Source organism: Scyliorhinus torazame, chromosome 7 (assembly GCF_047496885.1).
Source record: "Scyliorhinus torazame isolate Kashiwa2021f chromosome 7, sScyTor2.1, whole genome shotgun sequence".
Lineage (NCBI taxonomy): Eukaryota > Metazoa > Chordata > Chondrichthyes > Carcharhiniformes > Scyliorhinidae > Scyliorhinus > Scyliorhinus torazame.
In genome coordinates this window covers 284,646,807-284,668,132 of record NC_092713.1, presented here as the reverse complement: position 1 = coordinate 284,668,132, position 21,326 = coordinate 284,646,807, and the positions used below count along the sequence as shown (strand labels likewise).

Here is a 21,326-nt window from a genome sequence, read left to right as displayed (position 1 = left end):
GCTGTAAACCTCTATGACTCATAGGAAAGAAAGCAGCGCAGACAGTGCGACACTCCCTCTAGACTGGATTGGGACTTGAACCCGCAATCTTGTGCCACCAAACTTAGCCACCTTTCTCACCCTCCAGATGTTAAGATTGAACCTGCTGAGATTTTCCAGCATTTTCTCTTTGGTTTGAGCCACCTGACAATTGACTGTCAGACACAGGGACAAAATGGGGGGGGGGGGGGGAAGAGAAGGCTTTTTAAAATCCAAATATGTCATTTCATTCTTTTGAAATGGGGGGGGGGGGAGAAAGAGGGGCGAAATTCGAAAGGGAACACGTTTAGGAGCTTTACGGCAGGCAATCTGTGGCAGCGCTCCTTTTGCTGTAATTACGGTAGAAAGGTACCTGACTGACAACCTGGATGACGTCATGCAGTAAGCGGCCGGCCAGCGTTCGGAAGCGGTGCTGGTGCTCGGCAGCGGCTGAAGAAGCAAACGGTTCACCGGCCAGGAGGACAACGGCGAAGGAACGTTCGCTTTCCAGGCGGCAAAACAGAAGCAGCAAGGAAAGGTCGCACCCGTCCCCTCTGCTTCCGTCCTCCCAAAAAGAGTTTAGTTTAAAAATAAAAGAGGACGGTGATAGCCAAGGTGGGTGCGCGAACCTGCGCGTTTCGGTTGGGAGCGCAAGCGGGATCCGAGCGGCCGCTGGAGCTTCTTCCCTCAACTTCGGCTCCAACTAACATGGAGGCGTGAGGAAGGAGGCAAGCCTCCCCCCACCACCCCGACAACAACAGAACATCAACACCGTCCGCTCAGTATCCGTCGCAAACTCGAGAGGCGAGGAGGGAATGTTTCCAGGGGAAGCGCCGCCGGCGCGGAGCAGCAACTCGGCGTTTCTCCTCCGTCCTTTTGCTTTCCTATGGAGGAGCTGGAGTTTCTAAGAACCTGCCGCTCGCTATGCCCAAGCCGAACAAGGGCAATGGAGAACTGCCCCTGCCACCCGGCTGGGAAGAGGCGATCGACTACGACGGGAAGCTGTACTACATCGATCACAACACGAAGCAGACCAGCTGGGTAGATCCCCGCGACAGGTGGGTAGGCCCCGGTTAGCAACCCAAACACAGCAGCCGCCTCACTTGCCAAATAAGGTCCTACCGGTTGGAGCAGGGCGCGTGCGCGACACGCTAAAGATGGCGTGGCGGAGCCGTTGGCTCCTGCGCATGTCTGATATCGCCGGGCCAGTGAAGAGTCTGCGCACGCGCGGCATTCCTCTGTCGCTCACCCCATTCCTTTCTGCAGGGTTTTGAGGTCATTCCAGGGCGAGCGTGTTTTGCGTTCCTGGCTTGCTTGCCTGGAGAAAACGAAGCACCGCAATTTAAAGTAAAAGGATAACGAAGGTTGCAGGGAGTTTCCTATCGCTCAAGCCGAATCAAATCGGGTTGATTCACCAGATGAAGGAGCTATGCTCCAAAAGCTAGTGATTCAAAAAAAAACTGTTGGACTTTAACCTGGTAAACGTCTTACTGTGCCCACCCCAGTCCAAAGCCGGCATCTCCACATCATGTGCAACAAAGTAGCTGCCTGCCACAAACTAACCCACTGCCGGTGATTGAAGTGATGTGTGGGTTATATCGTTTTGCAGTTTGACTGCTGAGTATATTTACATTTTCTCCAACTGACCAATTCAGATACCACATGTAGACCAGATGCCCCTGTTAGTTCTCAGGCATCTCCACTAACATTTAAATCAAATGGTCTGTTTATTATCAAATTGCTGTTTGTGGAAGCTTGCTTTGTGAAAATTGGTTGCTGTATTTCTTGTGTTGCCCTGACTCCAAATTTGGGTATGTTCAAAATATTTAGACCCCCATTCGCTCCAAATACTTCTGTAGCAGTTGATATGACCAACTAATCCCTCCCCTTTGTCACCAGAAAAAATATTTATTCTCTGCAATCTGGTTGTAAAGTTGTCACACTTCCAGATGACCACAGGCTGCTTTCCCCTTTGATGAGGAGACCTGACTAGTGGTGATTTAACCTGAGGATCACCAGACCTCGGGCGAGGGGTAAGGTTGAGAAGGCATGGCCTACATGGATAACCTCAACTGGTATGGAATTGACCTCTTGCTGGTGCATTGCTCTGCATCACAATCCAGCTGTCCAGCCAACTGAGCTAAACCGGCACTGTTCAAGACCCCAACTTAACTCCTTTTAAATTCATAAGTGCAGACTTGAGAGTATTTGCAACAAAACTGGTTCAGCCATACATTGCATCTTGCTGCACTACCTGAAGTGTTATCCTACTTCTTTACAACTAGGATCATCTTGGAGAGCGAAAATACATTTCCCCCTCACCAAACGTTTCTTTAGATCCGTCTTCCCTGTCACCTTCAACAACATCTCAGGAGCAAATGGGTTTCTTTGTAAGATTAAGACCATCTGTTCCCCTGTGTCTGGTACTTCCTGTCTTTTTCTTCCCCACGATGGAAAATATTAACTGCGGACACTGCTTGCCCCAGTTCCAAAGACCCTCTAATTTTTCACAGTAACTTCATTGAAGCCTACTTGTGACAATAAATGATGATTATTATTATAATTTCTTTCCTATTTTCCCCTTATGCTTTTGCTTACTCATTATCCTGCTCACAAGATCCACTTAAAAATAAAAGGTCATACAGCTCTTCCAGTTTGTTCCATCATTCAATAAGATTATGGCTGAACTTTTCCATCAACTTCAAATAAGGGATTTGTGACGTGTTGAATGAAGATTTAAAAAAATATAATTTTAGCCCTAAATGTCTTTTGACCTTGTCTTATCCTAAGACTGTGCATCCAGTCCAAATCTTTCATCCAAGGGTTCCGAGTTGATTTTTGCTACCAAAGTGGGTAGTCAGTCAGGAAATTTCCCAACTTGCCAGCCCTGCGTTTGTTAAAATCTATCTTGGGTCACATGATTTTTACTCACTGGGGGTGGTGGTGGTTGCATGTGTGGGATGGAGTGAGGCTTGCTGACCTCAGAAGCAGAGTGAGAGAGTAGGTGGCCCCGTTGAGGCATGGGACTGTTTAGGGCTGGTTAGAGGGCCTGCCTTGGTCTCTGGGACTTTGTCCCAATTGTTTTAGAAGCTGTTGGACCCGATAGCCCTCAGCAACCTCCCATTCCCTTTGACCGCACATGCTCTCCATGCTAACTCATGTCATGATAATTGTAGCCATTGAAACTCAGCTAAGTATTCATTATTACATAATAACCCTTGGGGAAATGCCAGCAAATAACTCCATTGAAAGCGCATGAACAGATAACTTTATTTTTCTAACCTGCAACAGATGATCTGTCAAATAGAACACAATTTTTTTTCAAGTCTCCCTGACAACTACAGCCTATTTCAAAGTCTAAAGAGCGAGAGATTTAAAAAGCAAAGTTGTGGCTCTTAAATGGACTTTTATCTGCCTTCAAGAGTGTTTACTTTCATCAATTTTTGACTCCCACACTGCGGAACAAAACCATCACAACAGCCAAAATTGAGTCTATTTGAACTCAGCACTGAGTTCAAATGGCCCTGCTGTGTGGATCACTCCACCCTCTTTTGCCTACCAGCAAAAATTAGATTTGTTGGAAATAGAGACGGAACTTTCACATCAGGGTCCTGCACACCATTTTTAAAGTTGACTCCGCAAAAGTTTTATCCTGCCCATGGTCTCCGGATCGGATGTTGGCCATTAGGCATGAGATAAGGAAAAATGTCTTCACTCAGAGAGTTGTGAATCTTTGGAGCTTTCTACCCCAAAAGGCTCTAGATGTTCAGTCCTTGTGTCTATTCAAAACTGAGATAATAGATCTTTTGATCCTAAAGGAATCAAGTGATTGGAGCAGGATGGGGAAGGGGAGTTGTAAAGTCAGATCTTCTTGAGTGACAGAACTGGCTTGATGGGCTGTATGGCCTATTCCTGCTTCTAATTCTTGTGTTCTTCTGTATGGTCAAAAAGCCTGGATATATTACAGTCAGTCGCTTCATTAAGTCATTGATACAGATTGTAAATAGCAGAGACACAAGCACTGATCCTTGCAACAGGCCACTAGTTATACATAGCTATTCTGAAAATGACTATTTATTCTCGCACTACTAATATTAACCCCCAATCACATGGCCTCTATTCTTGACATTTTATCCAATACCGTCAAAGGATCCAAATCCACTGGTTCCCTATGTTCTATCCAGCTAGTTATTATCTCAAAAACCTTAATGGGTTTGTTAAGCATTATTTCCCTTCGTAAAACTGATGGCTCTGCCTAATATGTTATGAATAGCTGATTTCAGCATTTCTTTTACACTGATTACAGGCTAACTGTCCTAGAGGTTCCTCTTTCCTCTCCCTCCTTTCACAGCAACGTTACATTTGCTACCTTCCAATTCATGAGGACCATTCAGGAATCCCGGGAATTCTGGAGGATCAAAATCAATGTATCCATAATGCCTGCTACCTCTGCTTTTGAAACAGGATGATTTGTTGGCTTCTAGTCCCATTAATTTTTTTTGCACTTTTTATTATGCAATATTTTAACTTCCTCACTCTCTCTAGACTCTTGGTTCCCCACAATTTCCAGTTCTTTACATTGTCTACCGTGAAGACAGGCTCAAGATATTGGTTTAGTATCTTTGTAATTTCCTTACACCCCCCCCCCCCCCTTATAATTTCCCCAGTCGCTGCCTCTTAAGAGACACACATTTTCTTTAACCTCTTATTTTATGTACAGAACTTTTACAAAAGCTCTTACGATCTGTTTTTATATTTCTTGCTAGTTGTGTCATTCTATTTTCTCCCACAAACAATTTCTTGGTCATGCTTTGCTAATTTTCAAACCTTCCAAATCCACAGGCTTACTATTTTTCCCCACATTGTCTAAGCCAGTTTGCATCACTTTCACAGACCACAGAATGTACAGTGCTGAAGGAGGCCATTCGGCCCATCGGGTCTGCACCAGCTCTTGGAAAGAATACCTTGCCCAAGCCCACACCTCCACCCTTCCCATAACCCAGTAACACCACCCAACCTTTTTCAACACTATGGTCTATTTAGCATGGCCAATCAACCTAATCTGCACATCTTTGGACTGTGGGAGGAAACCGGAGTTTTAGCTAGAAGATTCGGTTGGAGAAGCTGAGTTCCCCTTGCTGCAAAGGAGATTGAGGGATAGAGGAATGCAAGATTTTGACAGTTTTAGATAAAGTAGACGTAGAAAAGCTGTTCCCATTAGCTGGTGGTACACGAACTAGGGGATATATAGATTTAAGGTTTTGGACAAGAGGGGATATGAGGACATTTTTTTTTAACAGTGAGTTATAATGGCCTGGGACACTCTATCTACGAGTGTGGTAAAGCAGGGATGGTTAACGATTTCCAAAGGAAATTGGATGAGTACTTGAGCAAAACAAACTTGCAGGTCTACATGGCTAGAGCAGGTGAGTAGAATTGACTGGATTGCTCTCCAGAGAGTAGGCATGAGCTTGATGGGCTGAGCCATCTCTTTTTATGCCATTATGACTCTAACCTTCGTTATTGGACATCCCGCATTTTGTTTCATTTTCCTCCTTGATCTCTTTGCGTCTTTTCAGCCAATAAACCACTCCACCTTCCTTCAGTGCCCTTCCTCCACTCTCCAGTTCAGTGCCCTTGCTTGGTTCCATTTCACCTTTTTGATCTTATTTAGAGTATATTCAGCCATGGCTTTTGTTCCTGCACCTCCACCATTACCTTTGGAATCCACAAGGATCTATGCCTGTCCACTTCTGTTCTTTTAACTACATATCCGATATTCCATGCTGGAGGACTCCAATTGCCACTAATAATCCTACCAAAGTCATAACCTCACACTTTTCCACGCTATTCCATCTGCCATTTCTTTGCCCACTCTCCAAGCCTGTCCAAGTCCATTTTCAGCCTCCCTGCTTCCTCAATACTACCTGTCCCTCTACATATTTTTGTATCATCTGCAAACTTGGCAACAATGCCCTTAGTTTTTTCTTCCAGATCGTTAATGTATATTGTGAATAGTTATGGCCCCAACACTGACCCCTGTGGAACATCACTAGTCACCGGCTGCCATCCTGAAAATGACTCCTTTATTCCCACTTGTCTTCTGCCAGTCAGCCAATCCTCTATCCATCCAGTATTTTGCCCGTAACACCATGGGCTCTTATCTTATTTCATAGAACCTGTAGTGCAGAAGGAGGCCACTCGGCCCATCGAGTCCGCACCGGCTCCTGGAAAGAGCACCCCACTCAAGCTCACGCCCCCGCCCTTTCCCAGTAACCGCACCTGATCTTTTTGGACACTAAGGGCAATTTAGCATGGCCAATCCATCTAATCTGCACATCTTTGTACTGTGGGAGGAAACCGAAGCACCTGGAAGAAACCCACGCAGACACGGAGAGGACTTGCAGACTCCACGCATACAGTGACCAAGCCGGGAATTGAATCCGAGACCCTGGAGCTATGAAGCAACTGTGCTAACCACTGTGCTACCATGCTGCCTCCTGAGCGGCACCTTGTCAAAGACTTGCTGGAAATCCAAATAGATTGTGCCCACTGGCTCTCCTCTTTCTAACTTCCTCCTTACCTCCTCAAAAAATTAGAACAGATTTGTCAGGCATGACTTCCCCTTGATGAAGTAGTGCTGACTCAGCCCTATTATACCTTGCACTCCCAAGTACTCTGCCAACTCATCCTTATTAATGGACTTTAAAATTCTACCAACAGCTGAAGTCAGACTAACCGGCTTGAAAGTGTCCCGTCTTCTGCCTCCCTCCCTTAAACAGGGGTGTTACATTAGCCACTTTCCAGTACTCTGGGACCCTCCCTGACTCCAGTGATTCCTGAAAGATCCCCTCAAACGCCCCAGCTTTCTCCTTCAGAACCCTGGAGTGTAAGCCATCTGGTCCGGGTGACATATCCACCTTCAGACCTTTCAGCTTCTCTTTCATGATGTTCACTACACTCGCCTCTGCTCCCTGACTCTCTTGAAGTTCTGGTATGCCAGTGGTGTCTTCCACCATGAAGACTGATGCAAAGTACCCATTCAGTTCCACTCCCATTTATTTTTTCCCCATTACTACTTCTCCAACCTCATTTTCCAGTGGACCAATGTCCAATCTTGCCTCTCCCTTATCTTTTACATATTGAAAAAAACCTCTTGCAATCTTATTTTATATTACTAGCTAGCTTACACTCATATTTCATCTTCTTCCCACGTTTTTGCTTTTTTAGTTGTCCTCTGCTTGCTTTTAAAGGCTCCCAATCATCTGACTTCTCACTAATCCTTGCCACATTGTGTGCTTTTTCTTTTCTGCTGTCCTTGACTTTCCTTGTCAGCCATGGTTGCTTCATCCTCCCCTTTTTCCTTAGCTAATCTTTGACCATTAATATATTGGTAAAACATCTTTGGGTTTTCTTTAACTTTACTTGCTAATCTTTTTCATGCCCTCTCTTTGATTTCCTTTTTGACTTCATCCCTGCACTTCCTACACTCGTCTAGGCTATCTGCAGTGCTTAGTTCTTTGTGCCTATTGTATGCTTTCTTTTTCTGTTTGATCTTCCCCTATATTCCTCTAGACAACCGAGGGGGGTCTAGATTGGGCAGTATCACTCTTATTTTTGGAGGGGACATGTCTTCTTTGGTCAGTCCATCTCAGCCAAGTTCCATCTAATTTCTGCAAAACTTGCCTTCCACCAGTACAAAGTTTTTACTCCCGCTTTTATCTCTTTTCAATGGGCGGCATCACTTTTTGGCAAATCTGAATGTTCGAGCTTGGCAGTAAGCCTCACTCTATGTGCAGATTCCCACGATATCTTAGGCTTTGGGATTCAACTCCTTCTCCTCAGAGACCCTGTGTCAGCCTGGCACTGCCTAGGTGCCCAGGTGGCACTGCCAGCTGGCAGGGGCACTGCCAAGGTGGCATTTGTTTTTGTGCGCACGATCGGGGTGGGTGTGGGTGGAGCCGGGGACCCTCCCATGGTGCATTTGGGCTGGGGGGAGGAGGTCGAGGAATGTTTCGGGGGACTCTGAGATCGGGATGCCATTTTATCTCTCGCTGCAATGGGGAGCTCACTGGAACTGTACAAAGCGGGGCTAAGTGTGGCCTTGGCCACGCGTTCCCCATTCAGTTCCCTTAGTGTCGAATAGCCATGTGTTTCTCGGCACTGCGAGCGCCGGGAAACACTTGAGTAAACGCACTCAGTAGGGGATTTTGTTCCCTTTTGAGAGAATCGTGCCCTTGGTCTAGAATTGCAGCTCCTCTTGTTGGGTTTGTCACTAATAAGTTCTTGGACACACTGCACAAATTTTTCTCTCCCCATTCCCCTTATATTGTTTGAATCCCAGTTGATATTGCGATGGTTAAAGTCCCCTACTATTATTGCCTATTACAGGCAGAAATTTGCCTACATATTTGATCTTCTATCTCCCTTTCACTATTTGGGGGTCAGTAGTATACTCCCAGTCGTGTCACTGCCCCTTTCTTATTTCTAAGCTCACCCATTTAGTTGACCCGTTTAGTATATCATCCCTTCTCACAACTGGAATTGATTCTTTGACCATTGGTGCTACTCCCCCTCCTTTTCTATCTCCCACATTTCCTGCCTGAAAACTCTGTATCCAGGCTATTGAACTGCCATTTTGCCCCTCTTTTAGTCAGGTTTCTGTGATAGCAGAGACATCCTGCTACCCTGTGTCTACCTGTGCCCTTAACTCATCTAACTTGTTTATAATACTCCTTCCATTGAAGTATAAGCAGTTCAACTCCACCATTTTCCCTTGCTGGACACTTTTTTTTTTCATCATAGAATTTACAGTGCAGAAGGAGGCCATTCGGCCCATCGAGTCTGCACCGGCTCTTGGAAAGAGCACCCTACCCAAAGTCAACACCTCCACCCTATCCCCATAACCCAGTAACCCCACCCAACACTAAGGACAATTTTGGACACTAAGGGCAATTTATCAATCCACCTAACCTGCACATCTTTGGACTGTGGGAGGAAACCGGAGCACCCGGAGGAAACCCACGCACACACTGGGAGGGTGTGCAGACTCCGCACAGACAGTGACCCAAGCCGGAATCGAACCTGGGACCCTGGAGCTGTGAAGCAATTGTGCTATCCACAAGGCTACCGTGCTGCCCCATTTTTAACCTTTGCTTCTCCTGTAATTCCAAGCCTACTACTACATCTTTTACATCACTAGCTAATGTTCTACCTCCATTTTCCTGATCTGAATGTGACCTATCTGATCCTACTCTGGGGTCCTATCCCCCTGCCACACTAGTTTAAATACTCCCCAACAAGCGAAGAACTAGCGAAAGCCTCCGCAAAGACATTGGTCCCTGCTCTGCTCGGGTGCAACCCGTCCGGTTTGTATAGGTCCCACCTTCCCCAGAACTAGTCCCAGTGCCCCAAGAATCTGAATCACCCCTGGCTACACCATCTCTCCAGCCACACATTCATCTGATCTACCTTCTTTTTCCTGCTCTCTCTAGCGTGTGTAATTGGGAGTAGTCCTGAGATTATTACAATTGAGGTCCTGCATGTTAGTATATCTCCTAACCTCCTGTACTCTGACTGCAGTTCCTCGTCCCTTAGTTTATCTATGCACGATCGGGCCGGGGTGGGTGTGGGTGGAGTCGGGGACCCTCCCATGGTGCATTTGGGCTGGGGGGGAGGATGCCGAGGAATGTTTCGGGGGACGCTCTTTTAAATCTCCCGGATCCTATCGCGTTCTTTTTTTTAGAGTATCCAATTCTTTTTTTTCCAATTAAGGGGCAATTTAGCGTGGCCAATCCATCTACCCTGCACATCTTTTGGGTTGTGGGGGTGAAACCCACGCAAACCAGGGGAGAATGTGCAAACTCCACACAGACAGTGACCCAGGGCCGGGATCGATGTTGGGACCTCGGTGCCATGAGGCAGCAGTGTTAACCACTGCGTCACAGTGCTGCCCTCTATCGTGCTCTTTTATATCTCCCAGCTCCTGTTGCGCTCTTTTAAATCTCCCGGCTCCTCTTGAGCTCTTTTAAATCTCCTGGCTCTTCTCTTTTTTAAAACTCCTGCCTCCTCTTGCACTCTTTTCCTCTTTGACTCTGGCCAACTCCTCCCTCGTCCCTTTGTAGTTACCTTTACTCAATTGTAATACAGTTACATCTGATTCCAGCTTCACCCTCTCAAACTACAGGGTACATTCTATCATATTGTGGTCACTCTGCCCCCTAAGGTTTCCTTCACCATAAACTCTCTAATCAAGTCTGCCTCATTACACATCACCAAATCCAGAATTGCCTGTTCCTTAGCGGGCTGTACCATAAGCTGCTCCAAAAAACCGTCTCGTAAACATTCCACAAATTCCTCTTCTGCCCATCTGCCTGTCCTTTCAAGAGGGCACATATCCTTGGATATTTAGATTCCCATCCTGATCCCCTTGAAGCCACATTTTTGTGATGCCCGCAACATCGTACATGTGTGCTACAAGCTCATTTACCTTGTTTTGAGTACTGCGCGCATTTAGGTACAGCACCCTCAGTCCTGCTTTGACTGCCCCCTTTTCATAATTGTACCATTTTCTGCTGTGCCTGAAGTTAGAATCTTGTCGCTTTCTATAAACTGTTCCACTACTTCTTCTGGAAACTTTACTAACCTCTCCTGAGCCTTTCCCCTTTTAACTAGTTTAAAGTCCTCATCATTAGTCCTCCTGCACTCCTACCCTCTCCTTTAACCTTGGTTTTCTAATTTACCATACAACTGAAGCCCCCCACACGCACACCTTTAGTTTACCTTTCAGCCACTCTCCTTTGACCTTTTCTCAAGTTTTTGATGGTTGATGCGTGGCACCGTGATCGTATAGTGGTTGGTTAATACTCTGTGTTGTAGCCGCAGCAGCCTCAGTTCGAATCCTAATCACGGCACTGTATATTGGGCAGCACGGTAGCACAAGTGGATAGCACTGTGGCTTCACAGTGCCAGGGTCCCAGGTTCGATTCCCCGCTGGGTCACTGTCTGTATCGTGTCCGCACGTTCCCCCGTGTCTGCGTGGGTTTCCTCCGGTTTCCTCCCACAGTCCAAAGACGTGCAGGTGGATTGGCCATGATAAATTGCCCTTAGTGACCAAAAAGGTGAGGAGGGATTATTGGGTTACGGGTTTAGGGTGGAAATGAGGGCTTAAGTGGGTCGGTGCAGACTCAATGGACCGAATGGCCTCCTTCTGCACTGTATGTTCTTGTGGTGACCTCTTTACCTTTGATTCAATGTCCATTGAACAATTGCCAATCTTGGTTTTTGTATGCAAAATAGTTGGTGAGAACCAAGAGTAGAAAAAACACATGAAATAAATGGTTTAGTTCTCACCAGCTATTTTGCATCTTTCAACCAATCTCTTCCAGGTATCTTAAGGGTCTGTCATTGCCTCAAACCAGTTTTTCAACTCCATTTGGAATTCCGTTTCCATGTAAACACACAAACAAAAACTGTGAAGTGAGATTTAAAAATTTAATTTCCGCTGTAAAAGTATACTATTCAAAGCACATTGCCGGGTGGCACGGTCGTTCGATCCAGGCCCCGGGCCACTGTCCGTCTGGAGTTTGCACATTCTCCCCATGTCTGCGTGGGTCTCGCCCCCCCCACAACCCAGAGGTGTACAGGGTAGGTGGATTGGTCACGCTAAATTGTCCCTTAATTGGAAACAAATTCAAAGCATATTGCGCCCTTGGGAAATTATAAAATATATGTTAGTTTTGTGATTCTCTGTACTGGATTTCGTTGTTATTTGGTGATGTTCAGGATTTGGGCATGGTGTTGGTTTCTTGTGTGATGGGTGGTACAATTCAAGATGTTGCCCTCAGACCTGATCACAATTGGCCCATGAACCTCATCTGCAAGAAATCACTGAGCTACGAATGCCAATTGTATTTCTCAATTCAGCTCGCTAGTTGAGGCCTTGGGGATTCTGTCCATCTCCAATGTTGAGGTAGCATGTAGGTATAAGTAGCAGGAATGATCGGCAAACAAATGGGATACAATCCTGTCTGCAGAGGTTTGTGTGAGGTTTGTGTATCACTTCTCTTTGTAGTTGCACAGAAATTAAACCAAAAAATATTGTATTACCATTTTATGTGGGAGATCTCCGGTGTTTCCATCAAAGAACATTGGTTAAGCTGCCGAAGACTTGCACAACACAAGCTTCCATCTTTTGATTAACAATTTTGCAACATCTGTTCGGGGCTAATATGCATATTTAGAAATCACATAATCACAGTTTTGCATACAAACAGAAGAATTAGGAGCAAGAGTAGGCCATTTGGCCCCTTGAGCCTGCTCCGCCATTCAATTAGATAACAGCTGATCTGATTATAATCTCAACGTCACATTCCCCACCTACCCATGGAAATCTTTTACCTGCTTGCTTATCAAGAATCTATCTACCTATGCCTAAAAAGTATTCGAAGACTCTACCATCACCACCTTTTGAGTAAGAGAGTACCAAAGGCACTCATCCCTCGGAGAGAAAAAAAGCTCTCCTTATCTCTGTCTTAGTTGAGCGACCCCTTATTTTTAAACTGCGTTTTGCAGCTGATGCACCACGGGGGGAATATCAGATGCAAGCGATGGCACCTGTAAATCTCGTCTTACCCATCCATATTGATTTTTTTTTTTAAGCCAGAAATTGGATAGTAAGTTTCTTCCCTTATTTGTCTGTAGGTATTGACAGACTACATTTTGAGGATTACAGATTGGTATGGTCACTGATATATAAAGGGAAACACTGATACATAAAGGGAAATATCTGTACACTGGAAGTGGTGCAGTGAAAGGCCACAAAGATGATCATTGTTGCTAAAGAAATAAATTATGAGGCAAGGTAAGAAAGACTCAGGACTTGGAAGAAAGCTAATGATGGACGCCTTTCTGTGGTATGTAAGATATATAAGTAATAAATAGGAGTCAAGGGGATACTAAGCTGAAACATATGTCAGTCACAAGTGTACTGAAACATAAATAGATAGACTTGTAACTAAATGATGGGGCAGTTGAGACCCATTGCCTGCAATTCCTGTCCCACATGGGAATGCCAGTGCATAACAACATGTGCAAGAAGTTTCCTAAGCTACTTGGCCTCAGGATTTCTGTGCTGAAGAGGGGCTGGACTCACTGCAGGACATATAGGACACAAAATCTCCTATATAACAGGTTGCCCCATAGTCATGGACAGTTGCGGGGGATAGTAAGTGAGTGGCCAGCCAGCAGGATAGCAAAATTTGAATGCAGTGCAGAAATCCTCTGGGAGTTTGATGTACACAAATTGATTTTCCATGCTGAATACTAGTGCAGTAAGTACAAAGCAAATCTTTGGTACTGTGGTGCAATTTACACTGCAATTCTGAATCAAAATCTTTAACTTAATTAGTGGATCCAATACTGACCTCTTGGGCTCCACTTCTTCCCGTTCCCTCCTCCTTGACAGTTCATTCAACAGGTACTTATTGTTTTCTTTAAAAATAAAATAAAATGGAGAACCTCACATTTATCCACATTATGCTGCATCTGCCATGCATTTGCACACTCACTCACTTGTCCAAATAACACTGAAGCATCTCTGCATCCTCCTCACAGCTCACCCTCCCACCCAGTTTTGTGTTGTCTGCAAATTTGGAAATATTACATTTAGATCCCTAATCTAAATCATTAATATATTGTGAATAGCTGGGGTCCCAGCACCGATCCCTGAGGCATCCCACTAGTCACTTCCTGCCATTTGGAAAAATATCTGTTTATTCCTACTCTTTGTTTCCTGTCTGCCAACCAGTTTTCTATCCATCTTAATACACTACCCCGAATCCCATGCGCTGTAATTTTACATGCTCATCCTTTATGAGGGACTTTGTCGAAAGCCTTTTGAAATACCAAATAGATCATATCCACTTGCTCCGCCTTGTCAACTCTACTAGTTATATTTTCGAAGAATTCCAGTAGATGTGTCAAGTATGATTTCTCTTTCATAAATCCACATTGACTCTGTTCTATCCTGCCACTATTTCCAAGTGCTCTGCTTTTAAATCTTTTACAATGGTTTTCCCCACTACCAATGTTAGGCTGACTGGTCTATAATTCTGTGTTTTCTCTTTACTTCCCTTTTTAAATAGTGGGGTTACATTAGCTACATGCCAATCTGTAGGAACTATTCCAGAGTATAGTGAGTCTTGGAAGATGAACACCAATGCATCCATTATTTCTAGGGCCACTGTCTTAAATACTCTAGATTATAAGGTCCTGTGGGCCTTCAAACCCATCAATTTCTCCAAAACTATTTTCCTAATACTGATTTCCTTCAGTCCCCCTCTCACTAAACCCTGTGTTCCCCAACATTTCTGGTATGTTGCTTGTGCTCCTTTCTGAAGACAGAACCAAAGCATGTATTTAGTTGGGCAGCCATTTCTTTGTTTCCCACTATAAATTCCCCTGTTTCTGACTAAAAGATCTACATTCTTGTTCACCAATCTTTTTCTCCTCACATTCCTATAGAAGCTTTTACAGTCTGTTTTTATGTTCCCTACAAACTTACACTCATACTCTATTTTCCCCTTCTTAATTAATCCCTTTGTCCTCCTTTGCTAAATTATAAACTGCTCCTAATCCTCAGATCTGCTGTTTTTTCTGGCCAATTTATATGCCATATATCCCATGTGAACCATGGTGCGGCTACCTTTCCTGTTTTATTTTTGTGCCAGGCCGGGATGAACAGTTCTTGCAGTTCAACCACATGCTCTTTGAATGTTTGCCATTGCCTATCCACCATCATCCTTTGAAGTAATGTTCCCCAATCCATCATAATCAACCCATGCCTCATGCCATCGTAGCTTCCTTTGTTTAAATTCAGGACCCCATCCTCTGAATTAACTACGTCACCCCATCTTGTTAAAGAATTCTATCATATTATGGTCGCTCATCCTCAAGGGGCGTTGCGCAACTAGATTTCAAATTATTTTTTCTCATTACAACATCCATTTTAGGATGGCCTGTTCTCTAGTTGGTTCCTCAATGTATTGGTCCAGAAAACCATCCTGTATACATGCCTGGAAAACTAAATGGAAAGAAGTACAAGTTAATCGTATTTCACCTGGAAGGAGTTTTTGAGGGAAGTGGGGGTGGTGGTGCATGCTCTGACTTTTCTGCATTTCACAGAATCTTGCACAGGAAGCTGCCTTGGGAAGAGAAGAGGATTGTTGGGAGTAATTGAGCAGTGGACAAGGGTATTGAGGAGGAAACCGTTTTTAATGCTGGGAGGGGAGGATATGTCATTGCTATAGGTGATAAATGGTGAAAGATGACCTGTTGAATATGGAGGCTACTGGGATGGATAGTGAAGTCAAGAGAAACTGTATTGTGATTCTGGAAGGGAGAGGATTGGGTGAGAGCAGAAATGCAGGAAATGGAACAAACAGTGCCCTCAACCAAGTATTCCCCTCCTCTGTGGCTGACTGGAGCTATATACACTAGCATTTCCTTGAGGAACCATATTAAATACATAGGCAATTAGCCAAAGGCAGATCCATGCTGGTTGTTAGTTCACGTCTCTTTCTGAGTGTTTCTGAATTTTATCCCATATTAAGCCATCTTAAATGTTTATTTCTGCCAGCATAACTTTAAGAATTAATGTTTTGCTCGACATGTCCTTTTTTATGTCATGGCTTGTTATACAAAATGCAACTTTTGAGCAAAAGGAGAGTTTCCTTGAGTTACTTAAAGTAGTTGCTGAAAATATCAAATACAGAAGGAAAACTGAAAAGATTGGCAAATTCTAAGAGTTTTTTTTAAGAAAAAGCAAACTGGCATAAGTGGAAATAGTAAAGAATTTTATAAACACATAAAAAGTGAAGGAATAGTTCAAGGCCAAGGCTGAATAGAGAAGAGAAAAAACTCATGCAGATTGAAGGGATTGGTGGATGTGTTTGAAAAAATAATCTCTGCTTTTGTATGGATGTGGTAGGAAATGAAATGGCAAAGCTGGAGAAAGTGGAGCATAAGGTTGGGATAATTACAGAGAAGGGACCAACCGGTATTGGAAAAGTAGAACTTGGAAATGTCTTTGGGCCTTGCTGACCCACATCCTGGAGTGCCAAAGGAAATGAAGTGAAGACTCTAGCTACAATATTTCAAACCTCATCTTTGAATGTGACAGTTGGTACAGGGAATGAGGAAAAAGGGAATGTTGAGAAAATATAAAATCTTCAGGAGTCTCGAGAAGATCACACACAGATTTATTTGGTAAACAAAAATAAAGGCCGCAATATGGCATGCAGCACATATGTCCCAGCCGGGACTATCAATTATGCCGGTCCCAGTTCAGGCCCACTTTTAAGTACAAGATTCATGCACCCCAGCTGCTAAACCTCCGCTCCTCAGTGGTGGAGCTCCTATTCCACAAGCCCCACGGGGAGATCATTGGGTCATCCCCGTGGGTCTCGTGAGGGTTATTACGGAAAATATTATGCCAGATTGTTTCAATGTATTACAGATCAAATATATGTTTTACATTGGCTAACATTTTATTTTCTGAAGAGATGCTTATTTTCTAAATAATCTGCTCATTTTGTAATACTGTTAGTGACGGCCTTACTTCAATTAAATTATACTTGTGGCTAAATAAGAGTTGTGATAACCAAATAACCTGCTGACACTCCTCTCTAATTGTGAAAGTCAGAAATGTGCCTGTATATGAACAAAGTAGACATGCAATCCAAGTATGTCTGGAATGCAAAACACCCAGATTGAGTTTATCACTACTAGAAACATATTTGCAGAACTAGAACAATGTAAATAATGGGCTTCAGGTTTATTGAATCAGTGGAATGTGACAGATGCTGTGTTGCAGTATGCTTGCACAGGGTGCCCAAAGTAGAATTTTCAGAATAGCACATTCTCATACACTTTGGGAACTGCATGTGATCTTGGATTATGTATTATAATTTAAAGGATGTATACCTTGATCTAATCTTTTAAATTATGCCTTTTAAATGTATTCTTTTATTAATACATTTGAAAAATTGGGAATTATTTAAATGTCTACTCGCATGCATACATTTTCTAAATGTTATTATGAAGTTTCTAACTTGGGGGCTTTTGAAACATGGGAAAAGATACCAAAGATGGTGGGTGTGGAAGATGTGCAGTGCTGCTAGAAATGCCGTAGACCGGAGAAAGATTTTAGTGAAAGATTAATTAGGTGTTCCTCGAAATCTTGGAATTTTTGGATTTGCAATATATATGCTTACCAAGATTTTGTCGGTGGTATTGATAACCTACAGATGTTTATGAAACGTTCAAACAGTTTCTGGGAATTTTTTGTTTAGAAACAGAATAACTGTGTCTGTTCTCTTTGGCACTATTTTTGTAAAGATTATACTCCCACTTTATCGGATTCAGTTCAATACTCCTGGTGGTGGGAATGTCACCAATTTGGACAATCCAATTAATGCTATTTTGAAGATTTATCGACAAAATTGCAGGCTGTGCAAACCTCCTGGTTTATCAGGAAGTTGGAACACCTGGATCTTTTGTGTCTATTGTTCAGCGTTTGATTCATTTGATTTCACAGGAGGAAAAGTTGTAATGTTACATTATAATTATCGAAGTTGAGGGAAACAAATTGGATATGGATTTTTAAAATCCAAATTGTGTGACAAATTGGATTTGTGGCCGAAACCAACAGAGTTAAACATTTGGGAAAAACATCTGGAAATTTCCCTCGACTACTTAAAGCTTTTCCAACCCAATTTGATGCTCGGACATTCCTAACCCTAATTTGTTTTGACCAAGCTAGGAGAGAAGGTGTCAGTCTCCCAAATATTCATGTGCGCCCCACCCAATCGAGAGATGAGCGAGTTGTTTTTGTAAAGAATGCTAAATTTTCGTATGAATGCAACAGAAGAATGAGAGAACAAGGTCAAAGAGAATGTAACAGTGTATGCGATGATGGACAGATTTGGAAATACTGTCAAGTGCTGGTTTAGCACAGGGCTAAATCGCTGGCTTTGAAAGCAGACCAATGCAGGCCAGCAACGAGGTTCAATTCCCGTACCAGCCTCCCCGAACAGGCGCTAGACTGTGGCGACGAGGGGCTTTTCACAGTAACTTCATTTGAAGCCTACATGTGACAATAAGTGATTTTCATATGGCAAATGGGTTTGTGACCACTCTTGGAAACGGCCTACTACTGGTAGGAAAACAAGTAACTGTTGATAGGGCTTTTAAAATGCTTGTTACTAATGCTTGTAGTATTTGTAACAAATTGCATTTGTTGCATTTTTACATGACTGACTTGAAGCCTGCTTTTGCAGCAGTGAAGGAATCGTGGGCACCTCCGTTATCTGATGATGTGTTTGCTATACAAAATTATTGTTGCTTTAGAAAGGATAAAACTGATTGATGTGGAGGAGGGATGTTGCTTAATGTTAGAAGGGTGTTTATTTCATTGTTGTCATGATATGTAGACATCCAGATAATGATATGCAGAGAGGCAGGCTAATGTACACAGAACAGGACATGACCAATGAACAGGTAGGCACTCAGGGGTGGTCTCTCACTACAAAAGGCACGAGGCACTCACTCTCCGCCTCTTTCCACTGATGAACACCTACAGAGTGAGTCAGGGTGTATGTACAGTATCACACCTCCAGCACGTGGCTAGGAGCTAGTCTGGTTCAGTCAGACAGAGTAATCACACCTAGGTTAGCAGAGAGTCGAACTCATGGAGAACTGTGCTAACTGTGTTACTGGTTCAATAAATCAGATTGAACTAACTTCAAGGCCTGGAGTATCTTTTGGTTAAAGCTGCACCAGTTGCAGCCTGTGTTATCCCAGAGCGCACAACACATCATGCGACCAGGAGACTGCTTAATCTAGGTGGTTTACCTCAGTCCATTCCGTGACGACAAGCTAATGTATCCCGGCACCATGGAGAAGATTCAGGCTCCTCACCAGCTCAGGACCTCCGGCAATCTCAGTGCCAACTGGCGTACATTCAAGCAAAAGTTTCTGCTGTATATCAAAGCTTCAGACCTCGTGGGTGCGTCTAATGCAAGGAAGATCGCGCTTCTCCTCTCTACAGCAGGTGATCAAGCCATCAAACTCTTTTCATTTCACCGAAGGCCAGGACAAGACACAGTTTCAGACCATCCTGGACAAGTTTGACAGTCACTGTGAAGTGGACACCAATGAAATCTTCGAGCGCTACATATTCAAACAGCGTCTACAAGGTAAAGATTAATCTTTCAACTCTTTCTTAACTAACTTCTGCCTGCTAGTGCTGTCCTGCAACTTTGGTGATGTTGCTGACTCCATGATCAGAGACCAAATCGTTTTTGGAGTTCACAATGATCCTCTGAGAGAGCAGCTACTGAAAATCAAGCATATGATCCTGCTAGTCGCGATTGAAACATGCACAGTGCATGAGCACACCAAAAATCGCTATGCCCAGTACAAATCGGCTGAAAATGAGAAACCTGCCTCCCATGAGGCAGAGTGTGTGCAGGCCATCTCCCGGATGCAGCGCCTCTGCACTGATGAAAGTGGCCATTTTGCGCGCTTTTTCTGGGGCCCCACGCATGTGCGATGCGAACGGGATAACAAAGCGGCCGACACCCGCACTGCCCATGTGCGACGACGCGCGGAGCGTCAGGATGCCGATATCATGAGCCCTCCAGGTCCTTCCAGCATCCTGCAGGCTCCTGGACTACAACGGAAATGCCATCATGGAACTGGGTTCCTGCCATCTACTCGTCTCCAACCGGAGCACCCATGCACGAATACGTTTTGAAATTGTCAAGCCAGACAGGGCATCCCTACTTGGCGCGCATGCCTGCAAGCAGCTGAACCTTGTGCAGCGGGTTTACACAACGACATCCTCCAATGTGGATCTTCAGACCGGCATTGATGACATCCTCGCTCGGTATCCGGATGTGTTCGACGGGCTGGGCACGCGGCCATATCAATACAAGATTCTGCTGTGACCCTGATGCCAAGCCAGTGGTCCATGCACCACGCCAGGTCCCGGCTCCGCTGAGGGAGCGTCTGAAGGCACAGCTCAAGGATCTTCAACATTTCCACGGTGTTGCTCTTTGTAACCTTAGTCTATTTGCTCTGTTTACGTCACCTTTGCTCATGAGTCGCCAGGTATCTTTATGATACCGCCACATGGTTCAAGTTCAGGTTATGATTAATAATACAGCACACCGCTTAGTAAGGATTATAACAACGGTCATTTATTATATACAACAAGCAATATTAATACCCTAATACTACTATTTATATAATAAACCTATCACTACTGGCCAATACTTAACTTTAGGAAGAGCCCACCAGGTCAGGGAAACGAATGGCTTGTCCAATCAAATCTGGCCCACTGGATTCAAAAGGCTGCTACAGGTCGGTGGCTAGGTGTCTCTACCGGATAGCGATCGTTGGATTCAAACTTACAGTTGCCGGTGGCTGGTCTTGCGAAGGTCTCGAGCAGGCGAAGTGGAGAGAGAGAGAGAGAGGTCTGAACTTGGACCTTCACTTTTATAGGGCCCAGGGGCTTCCCGCCTCCCGGGGCGGCCCTTGACCCTGAGTCCCAAGTGATTGGATTCTGTCCCCAATCTCTGGGGTCGATGTGTCCAATGGTGAGGCGATTCCTCGATCGGGGGGTGGTCGCTCACCTGTCTTTGTTTCGGCCACTGCAGGCGCCGACAGGTCTGGCCCGGTATTCAATTGCTAATATGTTGCAATTGTTCCCGGGGATAGCCGATTTAACTGTGGATGTCTGAATAGATTGGCTGCAAACAGTCCTGAATGCAACTGCGAATCCCTGGGTTGATGGGCTGTTGATAGCCCTGAGTATCGATCTGGGCTATCTTCCCAGAGCCGAATATGCAAAACTGTCTGCAGCTGCCTGCTTGTGTCTTCTTGGCTGCTTTTCCCAGCAGTCTTTCGGGTTAGCCGTTTTAAACTGGGTTTTGGCCAGATTAATCGGAACGCAGCCATTTTACATGGCTATATTGGTAACCGAACCGACTGACTGGGTCAGCTCGATGGTATGTGTTAGAAAGCCTTCGGGAGACCTGCGCATCTGCATTGATCCCAAGGATCTCAATAAGGATATAATGCATGAAAACCACCCCATCCCGAAGCGGGAGGAACTCACCAGTGAGATGGCACACGCACGTTTTTTAATCGAGTTAGATGCGTCACGTGGATTTTGGAAAATCCAGCTGAATGAGTCCAGCAGAAGGCTCTGCACCTTTAACACACCGTTTGGCAGATACTGCTAT

The 21,326-nt window shown here is 44.5% G+C and overlaps 1 protein-coding gene across 3 annotated transcripts in view; it reads left to right on the top strand.

Annotated features, from left to right (window-relative positions):
* Positions 1 to 412: 412 nt before the first annotated feature.
* wwc1 (WW and C2 domain containing 1) overlaps positions 413 to 21,326 on the top strand; it is a 220,719-nt gene continuing 199,805 nt past the window's right edge. For 2 of the 3 annotated variants that reach the window (XM_072512577.1, XM_072512576.1), the window contains exon 1: positions 413 to 1,076. In XM_072512577.1, the coding sequence (XP_072368678.1) occupies positions 943 to 1,076 (134 nt within the window). In that variant the 5' untranslated portion in view covers positions 413 to 942. Of the gene's footprint in view, positions 1,077 to 12,787; positions 12,881 to 21,326 lie in introns of those variants that run through there. The other variant, XM_072512578.1, reaches the window with a different exon arrangement.